The sequence below is a fragment of the Ambystoma mexicanum genome, chromosome 7q (genome assembly GCF_040938575.1).
Source record: "Ambystoma mexicanum isolate Mex_15411 chromosome 7q, UKY_AmexF1_1, whole genome shotgun sequence".
Classification (NCBI taxonomy): domain Eukaryota; kingdom Metazoa; phylum Chordata; class Amphibia; order Caudata; family Ambystomatidae; genus Ambystoma; species Ambystoma mexicanum.
The window spans coordinates 789,980,784-790,007,324 of record NC_090941.1 but is presented as its reverse complement, the minus strand read 5'-3'; the positions used below and the strand labels follow the sequence as shown (position 1 = coordinate 790,007,324).

The window sequence follows — 26,541 nt, the reverse complement described above, 5'->3', positions numbered from 1 at the left end:
CAGTATCCAGTGATACTATTGAATACACAAAAACTATTTAAACGAAACCAAAACAGCGAAAAAACACTACATTTTTATTAATATGTATGGGGGTGGGGTAAGGGATTAAAATGGGTAAGGAGGGGTTAGGGGTGGGGTTATAAACCTAGGGAAACTGAGGTCTGGGGGACCCTAAAATAAAAAAGGAATACAAAATTCTATATTTTTCACTGTTTTTGTTTAATAAAAATGTTTTCGTTAAAACATGTTTCGATTAAATCACATGGAACCCTCCTACACTTGATGAGGTATAGGCATAACACATGGAGTCTCACACAGGGCCCTTATGCTGCGGTTCCAGTACAACAGCGGTGAGGGGGCTGAAGTTGGAGAACATGCAAAAACCTGCTCCTCTATAATAGGATTTACCAACCTTGAATAGCTGCTGCTCTTCCAAAAGTGTTCTATTGGGTTTTGCTTCACTTGATCTGCTTTAGTGCATTTCTAAAATAGTCCTGAAGTTCTTGTCTTAGAGTTGTATATTGCCCATCTGAAAAGTATATAGGTCCTTGCTTACCGTGAACTGCTGATTGCCTTTCTTAGGTTTGCTAGAGTTCTTACTTAGCCTACAATTGTGACCCCACAATCCTGAAAAGTAGCATTGGGTAAACGGTTTATTCTTGTATTAGAAATAGTGTAAACGTTTATATACCAATAGGTTATACTAACCTTGAATAGCTGCTGCTCTTCTAAAACTGTAACCTTGGGGTTATGCTTACCTTGAATTGCTTTAGTGCACTTCTGAAATAGTTTACTAGGTTCTTATTTGTCCATGAGTAGCTGACTGCCCCTCTGAAAAGTATGAGTTACTTTACTAGCTCTGCACTGTGTGCTTGAAAGTAATGATGGTGTTGTAACTGTATCCATTCCTAAACAAAAGAAAGTTACATATGTTGCAAGATATACTTGTAACAGTCTTGGTCTAACTCGGTAATTCTTGAAACTGAATAATACTGTAAATTAGGACCAATAGGGTCTGGATGCCTGTTAGGGAGAATTCTCTTATAAGGCTAATTTCCCAAACCTAGTGAGTCCCCCAGTAGCTTTGCTGGATTTTTGGGGTTTGTTTTTTTCTCCTGCTAAGAGTGAGACTCTTTTACTCCCACTCTTCGGCAGGATTTGAGGTATGTCTTTGACTTGTTATGGGCTTATGGGCTATGGGGTTTCTTTTTACTCCATAGGGTATCATCTGTTTTTCTGTATGTGTGGTACACAGCACCCTCAGTGCAGTACCACAGGGGTGTCACAGTAATCCCCAAACATAGACTCTATACCCTGGGACTGACTACTGTCTCCCAGGGCATGTAAAGTCACCACTGGCTTTACTAGTCCAAAATTGTGAACAGAACCAGTACAAACCATCATATTGTGGAAGTACTGGTAAGGGGTAATTCGATTGCCCCTGGGTCTGTTTTCAAGGGGGCACTGTCCAGTCCCCCCTCGCCGAGTTTCTGGCTGGTGGCAGTGGTTACCACGCGAAATATTCCACCAGAATATTCTCTATGGGATTTTCCCATTGATTTTAAACGCACCACTTTTTGGTGCAATGTTAAAGATACCGCCGGTTTATTTATTTAATATTAAATCACTGGTTGGGTCTTTTTGCCAGAACTCGATTCTAAAATGGCGTTTGTGTCCGTCTCTGTAACTCTGACCAAGGTCGAGCCCTTTGTTCCACTATTTTGGCGGGCTTCTCCACAGAAGCCCTCCAAATGGTGCCACTCTGTCTGGGTTCCACAGGAAGGAGTGGAGGGGGGAATTGGCACCCTCGACTGCGTTGCCTTAGCAACCCAAGTCGCACTCTACTCTGATTGGCCCAGTGGTGAGCCGCCCGGCTGACCACTTAGCATGTGTGATTGACAGCTAGGCTGATGAATGGGGGTTTTTCTGCATAAAAGCAGGGCCTTTGGGACTGGAATTTGAGAAGTCGCCACAGGACCTAAGAATTCGAAGAGGGAAGAAGCTGAGCCATCTGCAACGACGACACCACCGGTGAAGCCCTGCTGCAACTACCTCACCACTTTTCCGACGACAAGAGAAGATCTTCTGCTGGACGAGTCTTCTTCCCCTGAGCTGGTGGGATCAACCAGTTTGCTCTTTTCGCCTTCCAAAGAAGTCTCTTGGTCGAATCGCCCATGCCATGCACCCTGGCGGACGGATAGCGAAACTCACCACTTTTGACCGCGAATAAAAGGACTGCACCTTTTAATCGGGAACTCCGCGGCTGGTTTCATCCCTGTGCAGTGCAACGACTCCACGGTTCCTCCTCAACGAGATCTTCTCTTCCCCTGGTCGGAACCACGAACTTCAACCACTGCCAGGAACAACTGCCCCCGCTGGAGCTTCCTTTCTCTTTAAGGTACTGTTTCCTGCCTGGCCTCCCTTTCCACAGATTGCTAAAGGTGACCCTTAAATCCCTGGCTTCTAAACTGGGTTGGCTCCAGGCCTTCTAACTATATCTTTTGAATCGCCCCAACCTCTTTTGAACACTCTGCAAAGACTTTCAGGGCACTTTAAACAGTGTGATCCTGGGCACATTTCGCTTTGCTCCATTTAAAGTGGGCCTGGCCTATGAACTTTGGCTCTACAGTATAACCTGCCTTTCTCCCCTTGCTCTGAACTCTTAAAGTGTTGGGAACTGTTTTATTTTTATGCTCTGCCTTTTTCTCTCCCTTTAACTACATTATCAGAGTGCCATCTTGGTTAAGCGCTCACGTCTGTTCTAACAAATAGTAGTGTTTTAACCCTGACTTGTCTGACAGCTATTAAGGGAGGTGTGTATACTTTACCTGACTGTGTTTTTAACTTGCTTTTGATTGAGAGTGCTAGTATATGCCATAAAGTGTGTTTTAAATAAATAATTATATACTTTTTATACAAAGCGCTGGTCAGTGTTTGTTTGCTCTACTGTGTTTTGGCCCTATTGTGTATACTCTGCATACTGCCCTACTCTTCTTGAGAGAGGTCTGGCTGCTCAGCCACAGCTACCAGGTAAATCAGGGTGCTGCAGACTGCTACCAATTGGGTTTACTGCTTACTCCTGTAGTCTTAATCTTTTTGCAGTGTTCCCCAAGGGAACTGCACAGGATTCTGCCTAGCAATGCCCTTGAATTACTTAATGTATTCTAAAAGTATAGCTAACCTGATTTTACTCCCCTAGAATAGCATATTTCCATTCTGAATGTGTAACGTTAGGTTTGACTGTCTTTGACTGGTTGACTGCTCTTCTAAATGAGGTTATACTTTGGTTTGTATACCATAAGTATTGAGTTGGCTTTTATTATTGTGTTTATTTAATATGTAACAGTACTTACCTTTCCAAAGATGTATCTTTGCCTACATGCATTTATAATGAACCATTATATTTACAATACATAAGTGTGTCAGTGTTTTCTGTACCTATCTACAGCCCTCTCTCCCTCCTAAAATAAGCCTGACTTTTCTGTCCATGCTACTCACATCTCAAGTGGTACAGCCTTGTACTAAGAGTTGGAGATTCTTGTCCATGAGTAGCCGACTGCCCCTCTGAAAAGCATGAGTTACTTTACTAGCTCTGCACTATGTTCTTGAAAGTAATACTGGCATTGTACCTGTATCCATTCCAACCATTGTATGGTTTTATAAAGTCTTGGGAGGACTTTAGAAATACTGTCCTAACACCCTCCCAGGAGGATCTGCGAGCCAGGAGGACGTCCAGTATGGCGCAGAGAGGAAGCCGCTGACTGGAACGGAGGTACAGGCATCCCTAACTGGTCTGCCGTACCCTGGCGGAAATGTCAGACCACATCATCGTGGAGAGACTTGCCACCCGCCCAGCACCAAACACTGTGGATCAGCTGCAGTAGTCGTGCAAGCAGGGAGAGAGCACGAGAAGCCAAGCGGAGCAGCAGAAGTACTTGCAAATAACAAACAAGACCTGACAGAGACCCAAAAGGGACAAGGGCTGTTGGGGGAAAGAAAGGAGGGCAGGAGAAGACCAGAAACCAGGGTGGGCGACCCATACAAAACTTTAGAGACTGCCTTAAGTAATCTGACACACGATAGTACCTGGCAGGATAGTGAACCGGGTCTATCCCCAATGAGATGGAGTTGAGAGAAGGGTCTGGGACCGGCAACAGAGGAAAAAGGTAATCACAACCGCTCTTCCTCATGGCGAGGAAGTAAACCAGGTTTGCCAACACGGGTCTGGGACCCGCACCCAAAATAAGAGCCTGGGAAAGGCTGGGTAAGGGAGTCATTCCCCCGCCATCAATGAACTGTGGTAAAGAGCCTAAGAGCATGGTGAAGGGAGACATTCACCCTGTACAGTGAATTTGCAAGCCAAGAGAGACCAAGGGAAGGAAGCCATACCCCCTGATCTTGTGAATCATGAAGCCAAACAGAAGGCAGCCTGGGGAAGGGAGTCATTCCCCTGGCACTGTGGAAGTATTGAGAACAAGAAGCCTGGAGAAGAGGAATTTTCCAGGAACCCATTAGTGATGAAAACTATGCGCCATAAAGTATGATGTTTGAGTTGGAACTTTAACTTTTGAATTGGAGCCGAGAAATTTACAGCATCACAAGCTGAAATTTTGTTTTGCTTCTTAGAAAGGAACTGAGATCTGGGGAAGGGAGTCATTCTCTCAGGCGAAGTTCCCACCTGTAACCGGAAATGTATTCCATTTTCCAGAAGAAGGGAGCCATTCTTCTGGACCAAGAAGATACACTACTGTGAGGGACAGAAGTAGGCATTTTGATAGACAATGTTGCACTCTTTTGATGTACTTTGACATTCTTACCAAATCCTTAGTTACTTAGCCGAAGCAGAGAAACCCCTCTTAGACTTAGGGAGAGGTAGGTTTCTTCTTTATTTTTATTAAATAAAAGTCTATGCCAACAATCATGCCACCTGTGTGTCAGTCTCCTCCTTCTGCGCCCTTGCAAATTAGAGTTGGGCATGACAATTGCTGATGCTCATGCATGCCTGTAAGAGGCACTGCAATCATCGGTTTGTAAATTGAAAGCTTCTTTTTGGGCAACTTTTCCCAACCATCCTGCAACTAGTTGTGAAGGATATATATGGAGTTCTAGGAGAACCTTAATCTCCATGAAAGTCATTTTTCATCATTTCCATTATTACTTATGAGTAGTGATTTCAGAACTGGCCTATGATCATAATTCTGTAAATGTATGACTATGTATTGCCATCCTCCCTTGTCCACAGGGTTGTGTGAGTGTTTGTCATTGGTGTGCTTCAGTTCCCGATCCCTTAACTTCCTAAACTTTACCATTTTTGTTTTGTTTGTAGTATTACAACAGTTTGGACAGCCTTCCATTATCAGAAGTGGTGGAATTGGTTGAGACCACTCGCGAAACAGTTGATGATGTATGGAAACAGACGGAGTATGATCCATACCCTGAGCCAAGAATGCGGCATCTGTTGGACATCATAGGTAAGTAAGTTATGTACGTCCCTGTTAGGCAGAATTGCAGGCCGTACCCTCTGGGACCACTACACACAATTAGAACTACAGGTGTTAGCCAAACCAACCTTTGGTATAAGTCTGTTCCACACAGTTTTTGGTAGCGAGCTGAGCAGCCAGGCTTATCTCAAGAGTGAATGTGAGCAGTAGAAGTAGTTACACAGAGGACTTTCAATCACAGTGGTTCAAGTAGACACTTGTACTCAAGGTTTCTTGGTAAAAACACTTAGTAATCTATTACACAATCATTTAGGAAACATTTCACTAGAAGAAGACAACTTAATATTATAAGCCCATACACTTCAATACAAAACGGTAAACTTTTGAGACCGTTTGAGCTCCCCTGAAATAGGAGCCAAATGGCTGCTCAGTTACTTAGCAGTGAGCAAAAAGGGCAAAAGTAAGTAGAATAGGTCACATATACTTTCTAGACAGTGCAAATAGTTTCGGTTCACCAGAGGAGTTCAATTCAAGTCAATAGGCCAGGCCAAAGTCAAAGTGCTAGTGTTATGGATAGGAAAGAGGAGTTCTGGTATCAAACGGTAAAGTCTTTGCAAAAGTTCTCAGAAGTAGTTTAGATGAAAAAGGATCAATTGTCGGGTCACAAGCTGATTAGGCCTGCAAGTTGGGAAAGTTTCATGAACTTTCACCGCAAGAGTGGCGTTCTCTCAATCGGGTTGGCACAGTACCTTTTTTATGAAGAAACAAATGTTGCTGAAGTTGTGGTTCCTGGCAGGTCCTGCTGATCTCGCTGTTCCTGAGCCTCAGTCTTGGGGACAAGAGGGAGGACGTTGGGGGACTCCTGCACTGCACGGGATCATTGAAGAAAGCAAACAAGATGGAGTCACTTCAGTTCCAGTAGCTGTAGATTCAAAAACTCAAACTGGTGTCCCTCTCCCTGGTTAATCCTAACCAGCCTTGAGAATGGTATCCAGGTGTCTTACGAGTTGATTGGTCCCACCAACTCAAAGGAAGAAGCCGTCCTTGAAGGAGCTTCTCTGTCGAACAGAGTTTGGCAATTCGGACCTGCAGCAGGGCTACACCGGGCAAACCAGCGGTCCAGGAGTTGCAGCAGCAGCCGTCCTCTTCCAGCTTGTTTTTGGTTCATTCATGCCAGTGGTTGACTCTGCTTTGCAGTCCAAGAGACTTGCCCTTTAAAACCGTTTTCTCCCTTTCATTCCAGCCTAGCTGTCACTCACCCAGCAGGGTGGCTGTCCTTGCCAGACAGTCAGCTAGCCAATCACGCCACAGTGCATTTGGGTCTCCTAGAAGACCAAGCACAGGGAGTTTCGGGCACCTGCCTCACTTCCTGCCCACCCCAGACACTCAGTCCTGAAGCCACCAAAGGCACAAGAACAATGGGACCAAACCTGGTTTGGCGTGCAGAGACAAACACTAGAAGGACCTCCAAAAAGAAACGGCGAGCAAAGACCAGGACCTGTTTAAACAAAGAGGCTTAAAAGTGCCATCTTGAAAAACATGGCTCCTGTGATTTTTTAGATACCGGTGTTCGCGGTTGGGAAAAATCATGGTAGTTGTAAAACCACTGCCACCAGCCTTTTCAATAGGAAAGGGTAGCATTTGACTGCTACGAGTATTTAGACACCAGGGATACTATGTTACCCCTCCAGCACTCCATTGTAAGATGGTGTGTGCTGGGTCTATGAATTTGGAAAGACTAGTAAAGCTAATTTCACTTTACATTCTCTGGGAAACAGTAGTTTATCCCAGCGAAGGTATTTAAACCATTGGGAAGTCTAAAAAGACATCCCTGTGTCACTATACTGAAGGTGCTGTGTAACACACATGAAAATATGATGCCTATGGAGTTATCTAAAACTTCATAATCCAAGAACACAAATGTAAAACACACATCAAAATACATAGGCTCACACTCTTTCCAGGAACAAAAATCCAGTCCTCAAAATCCAGCAAAGTTGCTGGGGGGGTCTCTAAAGTGAAGGGAATTAGCATTTTTATGAGAATTATCCCTAACAGTCCTGTCCCCTTCCTGCCATACTGCATGGGCATTCCTTCCAAGGGACGGGAGACTGAACCTTTTTTCACCAGAAAGAACCTTCTTCCCCTTTAGATTCAGAGGCGTGCGGGGGTGCAGCCCTGGGACTTCTCTGCCCTGACTCTGCCCTCTGGCGCCACACTTCGGTCCCCTTTTCTGCGTCGACAGGAACAGGCCGAATTCACCAGCGCCTGGGTTTGGCTTCGGCCATGTAATTCCACGTGCGGTTACTTCTTCTTCTGTCTTTTTTGTCTTTTTATCGTACAGGTACTCCGTCCTCAGGCGTCACGATCCTCCCCGGCGCATGCCGACTACCACGGTTGGCAAGCTTGTACAGCGTGCAATACCCTGTCATCGAGGTCTCTGAAGAACAGGCTAGCCAGGTGGAGGGAGCTCTTCTAGAAATCGCCTCCAGAGGACCTGAAGGACTTCACCAAACATCATTCCAGGCCCAAGGTAGGGCCTCTGTTCTCCATTGCACCCCGCAAGGGAGACTCCTTCCCAAGGACTCGCCCGTGCGGGACGGACCTTCCAGGTTCTACTACCAGCACGTGCACCGAGGCCTCGCCGGCTACTGGCCTACGGGTTGAGGGATCCTCGGATCCTCCCGGTGATAGTGTTGAGGGTCCAGAAGGTCCTACTACCAGGTCTTCACCCGAGGGGCTATGCCCTTGTACCAGCAATATGTCCGAGGGGCCATGCCCTAGTACCGGCAATATGGCTGAGGGAGCGCCTAAACGCAGCTCTACCGGCACCCGGGCCGAGGGTGTTAGGCCTACCAGGCGTCGGCCTGAGGAGCAGGGTAGGCCTCATGATCCAGAGGCTGTCCCAGTGAGCTCGACACAGGCATGTGTGTCAGGTCCAAACTTGAATCTTCTTGCAAGAGTGATGCTGGGCCCACCAGACCCCCTAAGTCTGCCTGCCCAACAGTCCTTCAACTGATAAAACTACCAAGCTGGCAAACCCAAGGGGAAAGGGGAATAGAGGAGAAAATAACAAAAGACAGATCTTCACTGGCTGGCACTGTAGTTCTCTGAAGCTGGAAATACACCTCAGTGTCTGTGAGATCTAGGAGACAAATATATATGTATATATTAATAATCAATCCACTCTAGCTAAGTTTACTAAAATGTTATCACTCTCCTTGTAGTACCTGTAGCCTATGCTTTATTGCTGATAGGCTTATTCAGTAAGTAGCTGAGCTGAAGTCTGGAAATCAGAACTCAATGTTTCCTTCTTCTTCTACTGTGATAATATTTTTCATAAATGAACTTCTTAAAATACTTATTCTCGTATTTATTGCATATGGAAAGTCTGTTACTTGAATTAGTCTTTATGAACTTGCAATAAATTACGATGTCAAAAAATGTAACCTCCTTAAAAGATCGGCATTGCTGAAAAGAGTTCCACTAGCCGTTTACTTCCTGAAAATCGAATGTCTGTCGACACGACGCTTCTCTACTCAATTGTCCTTAGAAACGATGCCTTCAGAACTAAAAAATGTCACGACGCTTATCATGCTCAATATTATAGTCCTGCAAACGAGCACTTCCTGAAACGACGTCACAGCGCTTACACGTGCTTTAAAAGTTCGTAAGGTTCCTTCTTCTAACCTCAGAGCCGCGCGTGGCGTAATACTCGAACCGAAAAATAACGCTCCAGAAAGAACTGCGAGCGAGAAAAAACAAACATGCGAGTAAAACACAAAGAGTTACGCGCGCCTGGTTAGTAAATATTAAACGCGCAGTTGTACAGGGAAATACACTTTCAGAAGCAGAATGGAAGCGTAACAATAAAAGTTCAAAATAGTAACACTGAATCTTATTTTCCTCAAAAAAGAATAAATATTAGCATTTGATTTCCACACAGTCTTTTTCAAAGTAATTTGAACTGAAAATCCTTGACATTAGACTTTGTAGAATTAATAAAACTTAGCTTGCTTCATCTGTACGACTTCTACAGCTTCTTGGATAAACTTCACTTCAGCTTAGAATTAGTAGTAATTGGATATTCTAAAATCTTCTTAAAAAACTAGAATTAAATATACTTAAATATATTCTATGCTAGAGCTAACTAAACTGCGACCTGTCTCAAAGGATACTAAAATGAAAGGCAGTTGGAAACTCGGAGCAACATTCCAAATGACCTCATAACTATTTAAACCAATCAGTGCTGCAGAAAAAACTCTCCATCTTGCTTTGGGGAGTCAAGTGATTCCTGAATGTACATTAAGGAATATTTATACTAGTTCAATTGTCAATCCAAACATAACCCAAACATCACACCTCTAAGTAACCTACATTCTGATGCTAATGATGAATTCTTAATTAAGTAATGTAAATGTGTAAGTCTATTTAATTTACCTTGGAATTATAATGGTATGTCTTTTAAGGTTATGAACCCTTGAAACTCTAGAAATGTACCATGGAATCTTGACAATGTGGAAGGCAGCACGGCAAGATGGCTGCCGTGCCAGACATCCGCACCCGTCCGACGCTGCACCAGGAATGGGAATTCGGCAAAGAACGAGTGTCAAGGTAGGACTGGTGTCAACCAGGTACGTGGCCTACAGCCTATCCTTCATTGGCGCAGGGCAGGTTCCCGCTATGTCCATATGGGCAGAGTATGCAGCGCCTCCAGCACGCGCCTGCAACTCCGTCTATATCCCCTACCGCCCCTCCAGCCTGTGAGGACAGGTTCTTTAAGAGGTTCCTCAGACTCGTGAAGTCTCGTCGGATGGGGGTGATCCTCAGGGATGCCATCAGGGAGGTGCTTCCTACAATGCTTCCAGCAACTTGGGCTCCTCCTCTGGCCTCGGCGCAGCCTTTGCCACCGGCTCCGGCCCCCCAACCCGTTCCTCAGGCGGTTCTGTACCAGCCTCCTCCACTGCCTCTGGCACTGGTCCCAGTACCCCAATCTCCGGCTCCCGCCACTCCTCCACTGGTGCAGTATCCTCCTGACCCCCAGGCAGACACGGACGATGAGGAGGACCCCCCAACACGCCATTTTCAGCCAAGGCCTTCCATGAACGTCTTGCAGGGCTGGCTGAGTACCTGGGCCTTCCTCAACCCGAAGGTCGAGCAACCAGCAGAAGGGGTCCTCGCAGAAGTCCTCCCGCGATGCCTCTCTGCTAAAATGGGACTTCCACTGCAGACTGATCTAGTCACCCTGGCCAAGAAGGGTTGGCTTAAGCCCCACTCTGTCCAGCCGGTCAATCGACGCCTGGACGCCAAGTACATGCAGATGGAGGGGGATACACTCTTGCTATTGGCCCATCCTCAGCCACCCTCCTCGGTGATCGCTGCAGCATCACTATACTCCAAGCCTCAGTCGCCCTCAGCCTCCTCCTCTGCTGCGCTGCTAGGCAAGGTGGAGAAGATCTTGGAGGCGTACAGGAAGAAACTCTATTCCAACGCATCCTTACATCTTCGTCAAGCCAACGCTGATGCCATGCTGGCAGCTGCGAACCAGAGGTTGTGTCTGGAAATTGCTGATTTCCTCCCAGAGCTTCCTACGGAGAGCCTATCACGTTTGAAGACAGGACTGGCTGAGGCCAAGCTGGTGGCACAGGACATCATGGAGTCCACCGTGGCCCACATTGACACCTGTGGCCGGGCCATCTGCATCGCCACGGACATGAGAAGAACAGCCTGGCTCTGCAACTAAATTTAACCCAGACATCCAGGAAAGCATATTAGATCTGCTGTTCGAGGGGAGTGACTTCTTCCACACCACCACCGACATGGAGCTAGATAAAAAGAAAAATAGATCACAAACGGCCAATGTATTTATCCATCCTAACAAATAGCACGCCCAAATCGTACACCCAGTCACAGCAGCGCTCCGACAAGGGCCATACATACGGACAGTTGTGTGGCTTCCAAGAACAGAGGTCCAGGCAGCCGGACCGCTCGCCGACTCCACATCGCCGCAAGCAACAAAAGGGGTGTTGGGGGTAAGGTTTTTTTTCCAGTCCCTCTTCTCCGCAACAGCCTCTGAGGGAAAGAAGGCATGACATGCCCCTCCGGGTCCACGGGTCTCCAGTGGGGGGCAGGCTTGCTCTCCATGCACATTTCTGGTGCCAGAATTTCACAGACCCCTGGATCCTCTCCGTAGTATTCACGGGGTACCGCCTACCCATCCCAGCCTCTCCTCCCTCCTCCCCTCCACTCCCTCAAGTTTGGACAGCAACTCTTCTGGCGGAGATCTGATTGCTCGTAGAGAGCCAGGCCGTGGAGGAAGTCCCAGCCTTCCAGCGAGGCTTGGGCTTCTACTCCAGGATTTTCACCATTCAGAAAAAGAACCAGGCGGGCCGGAGAGTTGTGCTGGACCTTTCCACCCTCGACCTCTCCTTACCTCTACAAAAATTCAAGATGGTTACGCCAGCTTTTATAGTGGAGACATTGTGCAAGGGAGACTGGATGTGCTCCGTGAATCTGAAGGACGCGTATCTACACGTCCTGATATGGCAGCCCCATCGTTCTTTCCTATGGTTCAGAATCATGAGCTACCATTTCCAATACAAGGTCCTTCCTTTTGGCCTCAACTCGGCCCCCAGGGTCTTTACCAGACTCATGAATACTGTGGCTGCCCTCCTCAAGACTAATGGCCTCCACATCTACCCATACCTCGACAACTGGCTGGTCAGGGCTGCATCGCCGGAAGCAGTTCACCACACTTCCCAGGCTCTTATGAACACACTGCATGATCTGGGCTTTTCGCTCAATCTCAAGTCGCAGCTGCAACCCATGCAGAATCTGACATTCTTGGGCCTCATCTGGGACACGTGCTCCGAGAGGGTGTTTCCTTCGGAGGACAAGATCACAGCCATCAAGAGGGCCATTACTCACTTCCTCAGCAGAGAGGTGACCTTGGTCAGGCGGTACCAGCACCTCCTGGGTCTCTTGGCAGCGGTCCTATTAATCCTCCCCCACATGAGGCTCAGGATGAGGTGGATACAGCTGCACTTCGCGCCATCATGGAACCAGGAGCGGAGCTCTCAATCCGAGATGATCAACGTTCCTCCATCTCTCCACAAGGACCTCACATGGTGCAACCTACCGACGGGCAAGCCCTTCCGGCCTCCCACCCCGCAGGTCACCATCACCACAGACTACTCTGTCGAGGGATGGGCAGCCATTCTGGATGATCTCTCGGTCCATGGCACCTAGAACCGACACAAGCACGTTCCACACCAATTGGTTGGAGCTGAACACCATCTGGCTAGCGCTCAGAGCATTCTCCCACTTATCAGGGTCAAAGTTGTCCTCATCCAGACAGACAACTCGACCAGCATGTACTATGTCAACAAACAAGGAGGCACCAGATCCCATCCACTGTGCAGACTGGCAATCAGCATGTGAGAGTGGGCCCTGGTAAATGACATCTACCTCACGGAAGTCCCCCTTCCGGGGAAATCCAACCTGAAGGCAGACGGGCTCAGCAGGTTGGGAGCGGACAACTACGGGTGGCAGTTAACGACCTCGTTACTCAGGAGATCTTCAGCAGATGGGGTTGTCCCCAAGTGGATCTCGAGAAGAAGTGCCCCCAGTTCACCTCCTGGCAGGGACAGGGCCCCAGCTCCCTGGGCGATGCATTTCGGATTCAGTGGAAAGGCATGACCGCTTACGCCTTCCCGCCCACTCCGCTGATTCACAGAGTGATTTGCAAGATCAAGGAGTCTCGCCAGCTCAACATCATGCTAATCGCTCCATGGTGGCCAGCCAGGCCATGGTTCTCGGAGCTGATCAGCCTCTCTGAGATGCCGCCGATTCACCTCCCGACAGGATCAACTCATCTTCTGGCACAGCAGGGGGGCAGGGTCATCCACCCAGCGCCACAGAAGCTAGCCCTCACAGCGTGGTTCCTGAGCAGGTGACGCTAAGGCACATCAGCCTCTACCAGCCTAATCTGGAGATCATACAGGGCGGAAGGAGCAAGGCTACCAGGGGTCAGTATAAGAGTAAATGGACCAGGTTCTGCTACTGGGCAGCCTCCAAGGAATTCAACCCCATGGCATATACTCTGGACGACGTGCTCTCCTTCTCAGCACACCTGGCCCACTTAGGCGTGCAGGAGAACACCTGCCGCACTTACCTCGCAACCATCTGGGCATACAGAAACTCAGAGGAGAAGAGTTTTTCCTCTTCCAACCCAACTGTCTAGAGACATTTGACGGGTCTCGCCAGGCTCTACCCACCCATCAAGAGGCTGCACCCCATGTGGGACCTCAACATAGTCCTGGGTGCCCTGGCGCACAAACCATTTGAACCTATGGCATCTGCGGACATCAGGCTGGTCACCATTAACACGGCCTTATTAGACGGCCTCACCTTGGCTCACAGAATCGGCGAAATCCAGGCGCTGGTCGCCTCAGAGCCATACACTACATTTCACAAGGACAAGATTGTCCTACGGACTCACCCATCATTCCTACCGAAGGTGCCATCCCCATTCCATCTGAATGAAGAAATGTTGTTGGCCATTTTTTGCTGTGCCCAAAGACGAGGCACAGTGAGTTCTGCACTGCCTTGATGTCAGGCGTGCCCTGAAATTCTACCTGGACAGGACAAAGGGCTACCGCAAGTCGGACCCACTTTTTGTCACCTTCGGAGGATCAAAACCCGGGTATCGGGCCTCCAAGGCCTCCGTTGATGGGCTCGGCCATCAAAGAAACTTATAAGGGACAGCAGAGGCCACTGCCGGCCAACATGCTCGCCCACGCGGTCAGAGCCAAGGCAGGAGCCATCGCTTTCCAGTGGCATGTCCCTTGGCAAGTCATAAGCAGGGCGGCCACATGGGCCACCCCTTCGGCTTTCTGCAAGCACTACTGTTTGGATGCCGGTTCTAGAGCGGACGCGGCTTTCGGACAGGCGGTTCTTAGAAACCTGTCTGCTTAAGGAGGGTCTCCCCTCTACCCTGGGGCTACACTCAGTTGTAATCGCCCATGCAGTATGGTGGAAAGGGGACAGGATGTAAGAGTAATTATAAGTTGCTCACTTAGTTCCCTTTCCTCCATACGTCCCACCAACCTCCCCAGTAATAAAACTGGTGTCACTAGCCAATGTTAAATCTATTGTTGATGCGTCTATGTGGACTGAGGTCTGGCGCCGGTGGGCGGAGTCAGGGCAGCGCCTGCTTCCAAGGCCGCATCTCTGCACGCCTCTAAATTTAAAGGGGAAGAAGGTTTTTTTCTGGTGAAAAGTTTCTGTCTCCCGTCCCTTGGAAGGGACGCCCATGCAGTATGGAGGAAAGGGGACTAAGGATTAAGAGTACTTTAGTCACTACGGTGAGTAATTTATAATTCTCACATGCTGGATTTTTTATGCTTCTAGGTGCTGTAATGAGTGCTATTATTTCTTTATTGACGTGTGAAGGTTGATGAGTCGAGGTGCCCCTACCAGGATTGTGACCTGTTAGAGCAGGTTGCGCACAGATCTCTGAAGCAAGCACTTGACTCACTGAGCTATCCTACTGGACAAATAATAAGGTTATGCTAGAGTGATCAATGCAAGTTCAATTTTAAGTATAAAATTGAATTATTTTCCTTTTTTTTTTAAACATAGTTTTAGTAAATGTGGTTTTAATGCAAGTAATAGGACCTGGAAATTAATCTACCAAAGATGGAAAGAAATTGCAGATTGCACAACAACCCATGCTGTATAGAAACACTAAAACATCTAATTTTCTCCTGTGAATCTACAGTACTTATTAAGCATAAGCACTTTAGATAGGATACATTGGTGAATTTAATTCTGGAGATGCTGATGACATTCTGTAGTCTAACTTGACAGTAGGAAACGGCATCATTCAGCTGCAAGCTCATATAGGTTCGGAACTAGTGTGTTTAGCACGCTACAAATACAAATGTAATTACCATGACTTTAATATGTAATGATCCTATTATGTACATTTATGGATTATGTTTATTTCAAACACTTTCATGTGTGAATGGAATTGTGGTTATATTTAAATTATGGCATAAGATCTGATCTATATTATTTTTATATAAAAAATGTTCATTGTATGTCTTCATGTTTTTCATTTTCTGTCATATTTCCTTTATGTTGTGAAAAGGTTTAAATATGTCTCACCAATTCACTAATAAAAACAAATAAAGTTCTACAGAGCTTGCCTTTTGTAAGAAGACCAGCAAGGAATACAATAAACACTTTGTTACAACAGGTGGTCAGTGAAAAACCTGGGTTGGGACACTGAGTACTTAAAGCTCTAGCTTGTTTTCCATCAATGTAATGTGACGAATCTGACAATCTCGTCACTGATTCCTTGGAAGGAAGCCTCTCTTATATATGGCCAGGGAAAGGTAGAAGCTACGTTCCTCTGACCATGGGGGTGGCCATCTGTGGAAGAACCACGTGGGAGGGGACATGCTCCAGGGAGATAGAAAGACTGAATAAAGAAAACCCTTCAGTCATAGGTTTTAGTGGCAACTATGCGCCTTTGCACCGTTCCCAAATGGATTATTGTCATGTAGGTACGGACTTCCCAGGTTTTTCTAACCCAGAACCTGATTTACCTTTTTCGCCCCTTTTCTGGTACTGAGAAGAGGAAGAGGGATGAAATAATGACGCAGTAAGCCAACGCTGTGTTCTAGTTACTGGAAACGGCAGAGAAAAATCGGGACATTTAAAAAGGACACAGGTGAAACAAGATGGAGAGAACGAGAGAGCAAGGTCGGGAGACGTTTGCCGCTTTTCTGTCACATGCGCCAGAGCTGCCGAACACCTAGGAAGGCAAAGCGGAAAGCGAACAACTCACAAGACGCACTGACAGTCAGTGGACCCTGAGCGTAGACACCAGTGAAACACTAGGAATGATGAAGACACCACCAACGGTAAGCCCAGGGAGAGTGACCGGGTTACTGGGCTGCTTCTGGGCGAATGCAGTGTACCACGTTCGACGCGGGAGAGCCCAAGTAAAGATAACGACATTATTACTGATAGGAACATTGTTGAAAGAAAGCACCAAAGTAAAGGCAGTGCAATTATTACCAATACGAAATTTGAGCGAAAGATCCCAACCAAAGGCAGTGGAATTATTCTGATATGAACATTGCTGAGAGAAAGAGCCTAAGCAAAGGCAGTGGAACTATTGCAGACACAAACCTTGTTGAGAGCAAAAGCATAAATAAAGACAGTGGCGTTGATAAGAAAGGGTCGCTGACCAAATACTGGAGAAGTGTGGTGAGCTAGATAAAAGAGAAGTTGATAGAGATCGGAGAAGCCTGGCAGGATAGTGAACTAGGCAAACGGTGACTCTGGGACTCACACCCAAGCAAGAAAGTGACGATACCCTAGCAGGTGAGTAAACCAGGGGTAAGAAGATAAAGGATAAAAAGGGAAGATAATGCCTCTTTTTCAGGATTAAGGTACAATTCCCTGGAGTATGCCAGGGAAAGGAAGAAGGATTGAGAAAGCTCAGGGGTCAAACCCCTATGTCTGAAAGTGTGTAACAGAAAAGGGAAGACTCGTACCCCTTAATGTATTCCAGAGAACTATGTTGTGATTCTAGAGAACTGTGTACTTTTGAGGAGGCTCAAGGGAAGAGTATTCCCTATTGAACAAATCGGATCTATGATGAAATATTATCAGAACCATTGAGAGACAGAGAAAGAGAAAGTGTGAGATCGAAACCTATAAAGTACTAGAACATTAAAGGTGAATCGGATGGGCAGAGAGAGAAAGCAAACCCTAACCCCTTTTGTGGGCTATTACGACATCCATACTTCATTTTGGATAGTGACTGAAAAATCTGTGGCAAACCATAGGGGAAGGGGAAAAAAACCTCTTCCTGGTGGAATTTTATTTCTTTTCTTTGCCTAACGTGAGTAATTAATTTATGTTTTGAAATGTACTGGAACCCCCATTCACCCATTGTATTTGGTTTAGTCTGTAAGGGTCAGTTTAGGGTTTTTGGACACAGGCCATATAACACTTTATTTGTTTAACATCCTGATATGGACGCTCCTTAGTTGTGTTGAGGCAGGGAAACCCGTCTTAGGTTTAGGGACTGGTAGGACTTCTCCAGCACCCTTTTCTTTTATGATAAATAAAAGTTCTAAATTAAACCAAAACTGTTACTGTGTCTGAGTCTTACTCTTAACCCATTACAGTACATTTTTATTTATTTTTTTAGCAAGGTAGGAGGTCCGTCTTCATAACCCCCAAAAAAAAAAAAAAAAAAAACCCAAATAAGTGCGAATACTTATATAGCTGTGCAGCAGTATTTGATAGTTCTCTTTTCATAGCACTTAACTCTTCTTGAGTACATAACCTTCAGCGGAATTCTGTCCTTAAACGTGTCTGCTTGAGCCAAAGATTATCCTGGGGTTTTATAAACATTAATTCATTTTTAAATGACGCCAGGTCTAACTGTTCCCCAGCACCTTCACTTACTTTCCTTTTCTTCATAGAGAGATGGCCTAAGGGGATATACAGAAGAGAACATCTTGGGTTAGGGTGCCTGGTTACAGTGAACTCCAACTCACTCGCTGGAAGAAGCCATCCCTGATTCTGAAAGGGCTTCTTTCTTAGACTTCGAAGGTGTCCATGGTTCAACCGGTGGACTGACCAGCTACCTCGCAGCAGCGGTCACAATTCCACGTGAATCCTTGAAACTTGGAGGATCTTCAATTTGTACTATAAGATGCCTACGCCTGTATTTTCAGCCTTCCTGCATCAACAGAATTCATGCCGGACCTGCTTTTTAGTTTGTTCCTGCCTGATCATGGTGACTCGCGTTGCAATCCATCTTCTTTGTATTGTAGAGGTGTCCTGGGGTCGCCTACTCCCAACAAGTCATCTTTTCTTCATTTGGGTGTTCCTCTGAAAGGTACCTTGAGCCGAGATTTCAGCACTGCGAGTGACCGGAACGAAATCCTGTGCCCATAATTGACCTCTGCACCCGCAACCCCTGGGCCTTCCTCGACCGGACCAAGCACCAAATGCTGTGTGCCCAACTGATTCCAGAACCTGTGCCCAACTGATTCCAGAACCTTAGCAGTGGACTCGGGAGAAATTGGAGTCAGGGGGTGAGTTGACATATCTGTTAATTTCCACATCCTGTTCTTCATCACGTTATAAGTCCAGGTCCTAAATCAATCCTGACTTTGGTTGGTGGAAGCCTGATTAAGAATCCCTCTCTAGATCTATCCTAGGTTCTGGGATTGATTGATTTACTGAGTGAGTTTACTTATCTGAACTTACTGAAGTTTTTTTTAACTTTTGAATCATAACTACTGGCATGGTCCAATTTCTCATTAAACCTGCTTGAAAAGTATAACTTTGGAACTGACCTGGGAAGAGGGGGAAACCGTATCCTGTCTTCAATTCATCGCCGACTTCAGTTCCACTCACCTGGAATACCATAACCTGGAAAGAGGAGAAAGAAAGACAGCATTAGTAAGCGTTTACTCACGTTTCCTCCCGAATGAAGAAAGCCACAAAATTCTTACCTGGGTAGTCCTCTCCTGGTCAGTATCATTGCTGGAACATTATGGCGCTCGGCGAGGAACATCGCAACCTGCAAGGAGAGAAAAGACACAGGATAGCAATTTAAAAGGCGAAACAGCGCTGCGCATCGCGCACACCGAGCTTTCGCCTACCGGCCCATGCTCATCTTCAAACTGCATGACAACCCCAAAATACCTTTCCATACCTAAAAGGAAACGAAGCAAGACATTATTATTCAAACAAAGAGGAACATAAGAACTGCATATAAAGACTGTAAAACAGCAAACCTACGGAGTCGCAGCAGGCCTGGATTCCAACAGGGGGGGGCCTCCACCAGTGAAGTATCTTGGTCGTTGCTTGCCCCCCACATCTATGCGCCCCTGTCACGAGGAGCAGGTTGGAGAATCCACCTTTTACAATATTAAGGTGAGGAGAGGGACAAAGGGGGGGGAGGAAGGAGTTGAGGCTAAGGGAGGTGGGAAAACATAAAGACAATCTGGTATTGAATCCAGCTCTCCTATATTGCAGACCCATCTTTAACCAGAGGCCTTACCAAGGGACCGGGAGAGAGTTTGTGAGTGCAAATCATCCAACCAGGGCTGGGTGGCGTCCCCGTGGATACCAGGTGAGCATAACAGTTACAGCCGTTGTTTCTTCATCTTCCTCTTTGCGTTTGGTTCCAGTGGTCGACTTGCCAACAGCTTCCAGAATCTGAGTCTTTATCAGGAACTACAGCACAACGTCTGCAAACAATTCCTGCAGTTTAAAGAAAGGGGCGGTCTGGCTCTCCCCTCACGACAGGCAGCCCCCAGTGTGACCTGGCTCCTTTCAGGTAAGGTGAAAGACAAAGGGCTGCAGAGTTTTGGACTCCTCCCTTGCTTCCTGTCTTCTCAGACACTCTGGATCCTCTCACAGGAAATACAAAGGATTCCTGCTGAAGACAAAACTTCAAACGAGGTCGTTCCCAACTAGAATGACAGAAGAAGACCTCAGAAACAACAAGCAAACGAGAAATGGCAAAAAAAGGATCCCACCAAGAGTAAAAGACTAGGTGAGAGGGGAAAAAGATTCCCCTCAACTAGGAATAAGGGAAAATAATCACAAAGTCCAGCAAAAAGCCCTGGGGTTGACACAAGTCAGTAAGATATATCACTGAAATTAGGTAAACACTGATGAAGTCAAAATCTGATGTAAGCAGATTAAAGGCGAGTAGTACAGTCTGTGTTTGCAGACCAACAAGGGCGGCAGACAGGGCTGGGGCCTGCCTGTGCCCATCCTTTCAGCATCTTGAACCTCTGTGCTAACACCTTCGCCACTACGCTCAGTATATCAATGCCCAGCCATACCGACACCTCTTCATTCACAGAGCCGAAGCTCCCTTGTAAGATTTCTGCCACCATCTCTCACATCCTACATTGCCTTGAGGGCAGAGTAGGAGGGCCGCCTCCCCGCATCCATGATTGGTCATCTTGCCACCAAGCTGCTACTCTGTCTATGAACTGACAGGCGATGCCGGCAGTGCAGCCCGACATCAAAGGCTGACTGACAAGGCTGGAGCCTGTCTGTTCTGGTCTGGGCCAGGAATGCTCACTGGCACGCTCTTCTTTTGCGGTACACGCTCACTCCTGTTAGCACATTTCTGAGAATTCTCCCTAATTCCCTTCTACCTTAGAGACCCCCAGCTCTTTTTGCTGAACTTTAGGACTTTTAATTTCTAACCTGGAGAGAGTGAGACCTTTTTCCCACTCTCTCATGTCTTTTTCTGTGATTTGGACTCTGTGTTTCTTTTTTACTTTGGAGTCTAACAAACTCCATAGGCATCATCTTTATATTGTGACACACAGCACCTTCAGTGCAGTGATACAGGGAAGTCTCTTAGATTTCCCAAAGGTTTAAATACCTTCTCTTGGTGAAACTGTTTCCAAGAGTAGTGAAGTGAAATTGACTTTACTTACATTTTGTAACTTTCTAGACCCAGCACACACTATCTTACAATAGGGTGCTGGAGGTGTTACTTAGTTTCTCATGTAACATTTTATGTTACCTTTTCTACAATGAATGGCTTGTGGCAGTGGTTTACTTTTTCCTACCATTGTGTGTTTCTACCGCGGGCTGCAAATTGAAGCTGCAGTAAAAGCACCCATGGGTGCCCATTTTGTCAAAATGGCCCCAGTCTTCTTTTTTTGCCAATTCTTGTTGGAAAGGTGCTTCTTGAGATTTACTCTGCGCGCCAAACCAGGTTTGGTCCCTTTGTTCGTTTTGTCTTTGGCAGGATTCACTGGTGAAGCCTGCCTCTGGCTCCAGCGTGTCTGGCAGGGCAGGAAGCGAGGGAGGTGCCCGAAACTCCATGTGCTTAGTCTCCTTGGTTACAGTACAGGAATGAACCCAAGGGTGATTGGCTGGAGGGCTGTCCTCGGCAGATAGTCACCCTGCTGTGTGAGTGACCGCTAGTCTGCAAATTAATGGTTTGCTGCAACTCCTCGACCGTTGGTTTACCCGGTGAAGCCCTGCTGCGGTGCTGAAGCTCCAAATTTGCCTCGACTAGAGAAACCCTGCAAAGGACGTCTTCTCCCCTTGGGTTGGTGGGACCAATCGACCCCAAAACTAGCTCATCTGAAAATCCTCTCAGAGCTGGCTATACTTCAATTGCTGCTGCAGGAACTGATTGCCATGGAGAGGAACACCAGAATCGAGTGAGTGTCTTTAAGTCAGACTCAAACTCCAGGAAGATCCTCCGGACTCCCCTGGAGCAGGACTGACCAAGCCTGAACTACCTCAACAAAGTGCTGGACCCCAGATGCGAGGAAAGTCCATTAAGGTATCCGAGAACTGCAGTGGTGCTATTTGAGAGGGTGAGAAGCTGAAACCGTGAAGTGTCGATGATCTGAAGTTTGCCCATTGCTGCTGCCGACCTTCAGTTTGTAGTGCAGGAGTCCCCAGACGTCCTCCCTCTTGTCCCCACGACTGAGGCCCAGGAACAACAGGATATGCTTACCTACACAGGAACAGAAGCCTGCTGGCACCACTTTAGTATAACCAAAGGCACTGTAAAACTGAGGGGACTTACCTTTTTGTTTTGTAGCCTTGCTAGTTCTCAGTTGAACCTTGTCTTGCCTGCTGTTGCAGAGTTGCTTGCAGTTTTGCTCCTCACAAGCATCCCAGTGTGTGGCCCTACAGTGATATCATTTTATACAAAAACACCTAAAACAAAGACTTTTTACCTACCTGCAAGAAGTGCTTCAGCTCACCTAGACCTTTGCTCAACTAATATTGGCTGTCCTGGCTCCCTGAAAAGACTCTTCTTACCTCTGACTTTGTGCTTTGCCTTTCCCCTAGGAAAGGGTTAATTTACTTTGCATTGGACGGTTCAAAAAGTACTTACCGGCTTAAGGATATTTGTTAACCATTGTTTTATTCCCTCATCTTCTCCTTTTTACACTAACCTCAGTATTGCTCTAAATGTACCAGTGATATATTAATGTCCACAGTGTCCTAGTGAATTAAGTCAGTAGATCGACCTCTGTTCCACACCGCAGTACGGTAATGCACTGTGCCTCGCGAGTGGGCTGCTTGATTTCTTTACAGCGGCCCTTCTTTTCAGCCCACGCACTAACCATCAATCAGCCCGGCAATTTCCTGCTGATACGATCCCTCTGACTGTTTTTAACACCCAGGAGGCCATCCCATCAGATTTACTAATGTTGGGCACCTCCAAGGACAGTTCTCTTGTACTGGCAGCTCTTTAATAGTTGCAGACTTTTGTGGGTATACATTCCAGTATAAAGACTTTTTGCATCCATCATTTCTGTGATTGGCTCATTATGTGAGTTTTTCGCTCCATATCTCCTGATGAAGACGTTGTGCAATAGACTTACTACGTCAAAACCGGTTGAGCTTTTTCTTCCAGGGATGTGATCTACACAACAGTTTTACTTTTAGATCCACCCTTATGATAGATTGTTTTCACCGTTTCTATTGTATGTTTCTCAATTTCTAGAATATCAAAATAATCAGACGGGATGTGGGGATTTTACTCTCTCCCGATTGTGAATCAATTTTGTCATTTTTAGCTATTGTTGTCTGGATGAATGTCACTTTGAATGTTGTATGGTTTGAATACTGCACTATGAATGGTGTTGATGAAGGACTATTTTTAGCCATGTGTTATGTTTTCCCATGTTGTTGTGCTATGTAATAATATGGTCTTTGAAGTACTGTGTCATAAATTGACTATTTTGTAAATTTTCGTATCATGATTAAATAAAAATTGATACATTTTGTAAGCAACACAGTTTTGATCTCTGGACATCTTTTCCGGATTTCTGTGGTACAATAATACTCTGGTCCAGGGTATAGAGTTTTCCTGCTCCTTTCTGGTCTTCTAGTGAATTAAGTCACCTCAGTGTGTAGGAAGAATGTGTGCCATCCCAAATGGGTATTTACTGAATTAAAGAAAGTGAGTGTGATTTTGAAGTATATTTTTGTGTTACTTATATATTGCTCCCTTCTAAAGAAGGCTTATTCAGCGGACTGTTAACTAAATTAATAATTGTTTAATCAACAAACCATGAGTACAAGTGTTTTCTTTGGATACTTGTCAATGTGAATCTCTATGTAGTAAACCTACAGCTCACATTGACACCTCTTGAGATAGGCCTGGCTGTTCAGTCACTCTACCAACGTGTGTAGTACATGCTTATACCAAAGGTTGGGTTAACTATTGCCAAGAGGTCAAGGCTGGTGCAGTCTCCCAAAGGGTACTGCATACAATCTTGCCTAACAATTACTAATCCTTGTCTCCACATTTGCCCACCCAAACAATCTCACTGGCGTATCTAGAATCACCTGACTTCCCTGCTTCCTAACCTTGGGTTGCCTGGGGGTCACTTCTCTTTAACTATATTTCATTGAACCCGAAATGCAGATTCTGCTACTGTTACCTTGCCCGTAACACCATACCTTTACCGATTCTCGTTTCCACTGGCTGACACTGCCGACGAAGCTCCCAGTCCTTCTCGGTGCGGCTTTTCCAGCATGCGCCATGTGACACCCTACACTACTGTTCCCTATATTTTGCTTACTGTCACTGCACTCCCACCGTGCTCTAAACCCTATCGTAGGAGCGTGGTATGTTTTTAGCATCTACACTGCAGAGGCTAATCTTTCAGTTTTGTTCATGATACCTGCTTTCGAGCCATGTATCTTATAACCGTGTGACAACTGTGCAACTGAAGATTCTTGTAACTGTAACGATGACAATGCCGTATTTATGTTCTTGACATTTTCAGATTGACTGATATGCTAGATCCATAACGTTTGCAACTCGTAACCTCCAAACCTGTACCTTTGTTTAGAACATGATAAATCTTATGACTATATGCCCTGACTTCTGCATCGTGCCACTTATCAGAACTAGCACCCACTGATTCCCCCATGTCTGCCTGTTGTTTCATGTACCTTTGTGGTATTAGGGACCCAGCATAGAGAAATGTAAAAAAATGTAATAAATGTCCTCTAGTATATCTTCTATGCATACTTGCACACCTAATGTAGCCCCCCCGTACCATGAGGCGAGGCTTCACCATTCTGTGTACTCAACTTGTAACTCTTAAGCGTGTTTTCTGCAATTTTAAAGTATACACTGCACTTTTTGTATCTAGCGCTTAGATGCCTATGGGTTGTGTGCTCTGAAATAAATGCAAAAATGAATACAAATAAATGTATGTCTTTTGAGAGATTAACATTGTTTTTTTTAATTAGTAAAGCATAATCTTTTGGGTTTTTTTTTCTTTTCAATTTTAGGTAGCTCCCTTGGGAGGTGCATTCAGAAAAGTCTTGGAACTATGAATCTGTGGAAGGATTCCTTCCACGTGGTCAAGGAGAACCTGAAGGCCGGTATCACAATTTGCGAGCAGTGGGTAGAATCCTGCGGTTATCTAACTGGGCAGCTGTGGCAACGCTATACACCTCATCAATGGAAAAATGAGAAGTATTTCCCAGAATCTCTGGATAGACTTGGCAAACGTCTGGAGGAGGTATTTATCAAGACAGTTTGTTTTACCACTAGAAAATCAGATCTTGTTTTTGTAGTTGCAAATGGGAATAACACTGGCATCTACTTCGAAAGGCTTATGGGCACAAGCGACACATACAAACACACAACAGAGAGGGTAACTGGGGGAGATGCCATTACAAAAACGAAGGTAATTCTTCAGTTACTTGAAGAGGAAAGTCTTCAATTTATTCTTGAAGTTTTCAGTCAGGCTGGTTTTTCTGAGCTCTTCAGGGAGGGCATTCCAGGCCATAGGAGCTGCTGCATAGAAGGCACCTTTTTTCACTTGAGTGAGCAAACATCTGGGCTCTTAACTGTTGTGTATTATTTGATCTGAGCATTCTCGTGTTAGTCTTTACAGCCTAAGCCTCACACAAATACGAGGGCCCAGTACATGTGAGGCTTTTGTGAACCATAACTAAAAGACAGAACTTAATCCTTTCTTCAATGGTTAACCAGTGTAAGTTGCTTCTTGTTTTGGTTACATGATCACTCTTTCTGAGCCCTGCAATTGCTCTTACTGCACTGTTTTGTATGACCTGGAGTCTAGAATACTCAGACTTTTTAATGCCCACAAGAAGACTGCAGAGCTAAGGAAGGAATCCCTCTTCAATAGTATGTTGTAGAGATAAATCTCATTTTTTTTATATTAGAGTTATGTGCAAAAAGACATAAATCCAACATTTAGAGAAATTAAGACATCAAAATGGTTTGCTAAAACAGAACAATCAGACAAAAAAACAGAAAGATATTTACAACACACAGTGCCAAAAAAACATTTTTTGGGGCAATCTCCAAATTGTGTGTGTGCAACAAACCCGACTCCTATTAGGATTTGCCAAGAAATTCACATATTAGTGTACATATTCAAGTCAACATTTGTGGAAAACACATAGAACAATGGTGGGTACACAAAATTATTTTTCTTGCGTAAACAGCATTAATGTGCTGTAGTTTTGGGGGAGTAGTGCGTCTACACCAGGTGTTTCAGCCGTTTCTAGGTGGGCTAGGTGTGCCTCATCTTTAACACGGCCTTCATCAGGACGGAGTTCTGTGTAGATTGACGTCTGTGCTATGGGTTAATAGATTTCACAGGCGCTAAATTTGAGATCTGCTAGCCGCATGGGCTGGTCTCTGTATGATCCTCTCGCTGGAGGTCGAAAAATGCTGATCCAGGGTGGTATCAGTGGGAAACAGACACGGCTTGCACCGCTGTGAGGGTTGCAGCATGGGCAGCCTGTCTGCAAAAAAGTACGAGCTGGAGCTCCTCAGGCTGCTGAGTCACAGATGAGACTGCAGGGGCCTGACTGGGCCTGACTGCAAAGCGTTTGATAATACATGTGGAGGTGTTGTTCTGAGCCTAGCATCCTTGGACCTATTCATTTGTATCTTTTGTTTTCCTAGTTAACCCTCCTGGGTAGAATAGGTTCCACACCAGGAGCCCTATTTTTTGACACAAGAGGACTACTACAATAGTCTATCTTGGACCCAATAATGGCT

At 45.9% G+C, this 26,541-nt stretch overlaps 1 protein-coding gene across 3 annotated transcripts in view; it reads left to right on the top strand.

Annotated features, from left to right (window-relative positions):
• DYNC2H1 (dynein cytoplasmic 2 heavy chain 1) overlaps positions 1-26,541 on the top strand; it is a 3,314,293-nt gene that overhangs the window by 82,084 nt on the left and 3,205,668 nt on the right. For all 3 annotated transcript variants that reach the window (XM_069639013.1, XM_069639012.1, XM_069639011.1), the window contains exons 5-6: positions 5,327-5,471; positions 24,792-25,024. In XM_069639013.1, the coding sequence (XP_069495114.1) occupies positions 5,327-5,471; positions 24,792-25,024 (378 nt within the window). The remainder of the gene's footprint in view (positions 1-5,326; positions 5,472-24,791; positions 25,025-26,541) is intronic.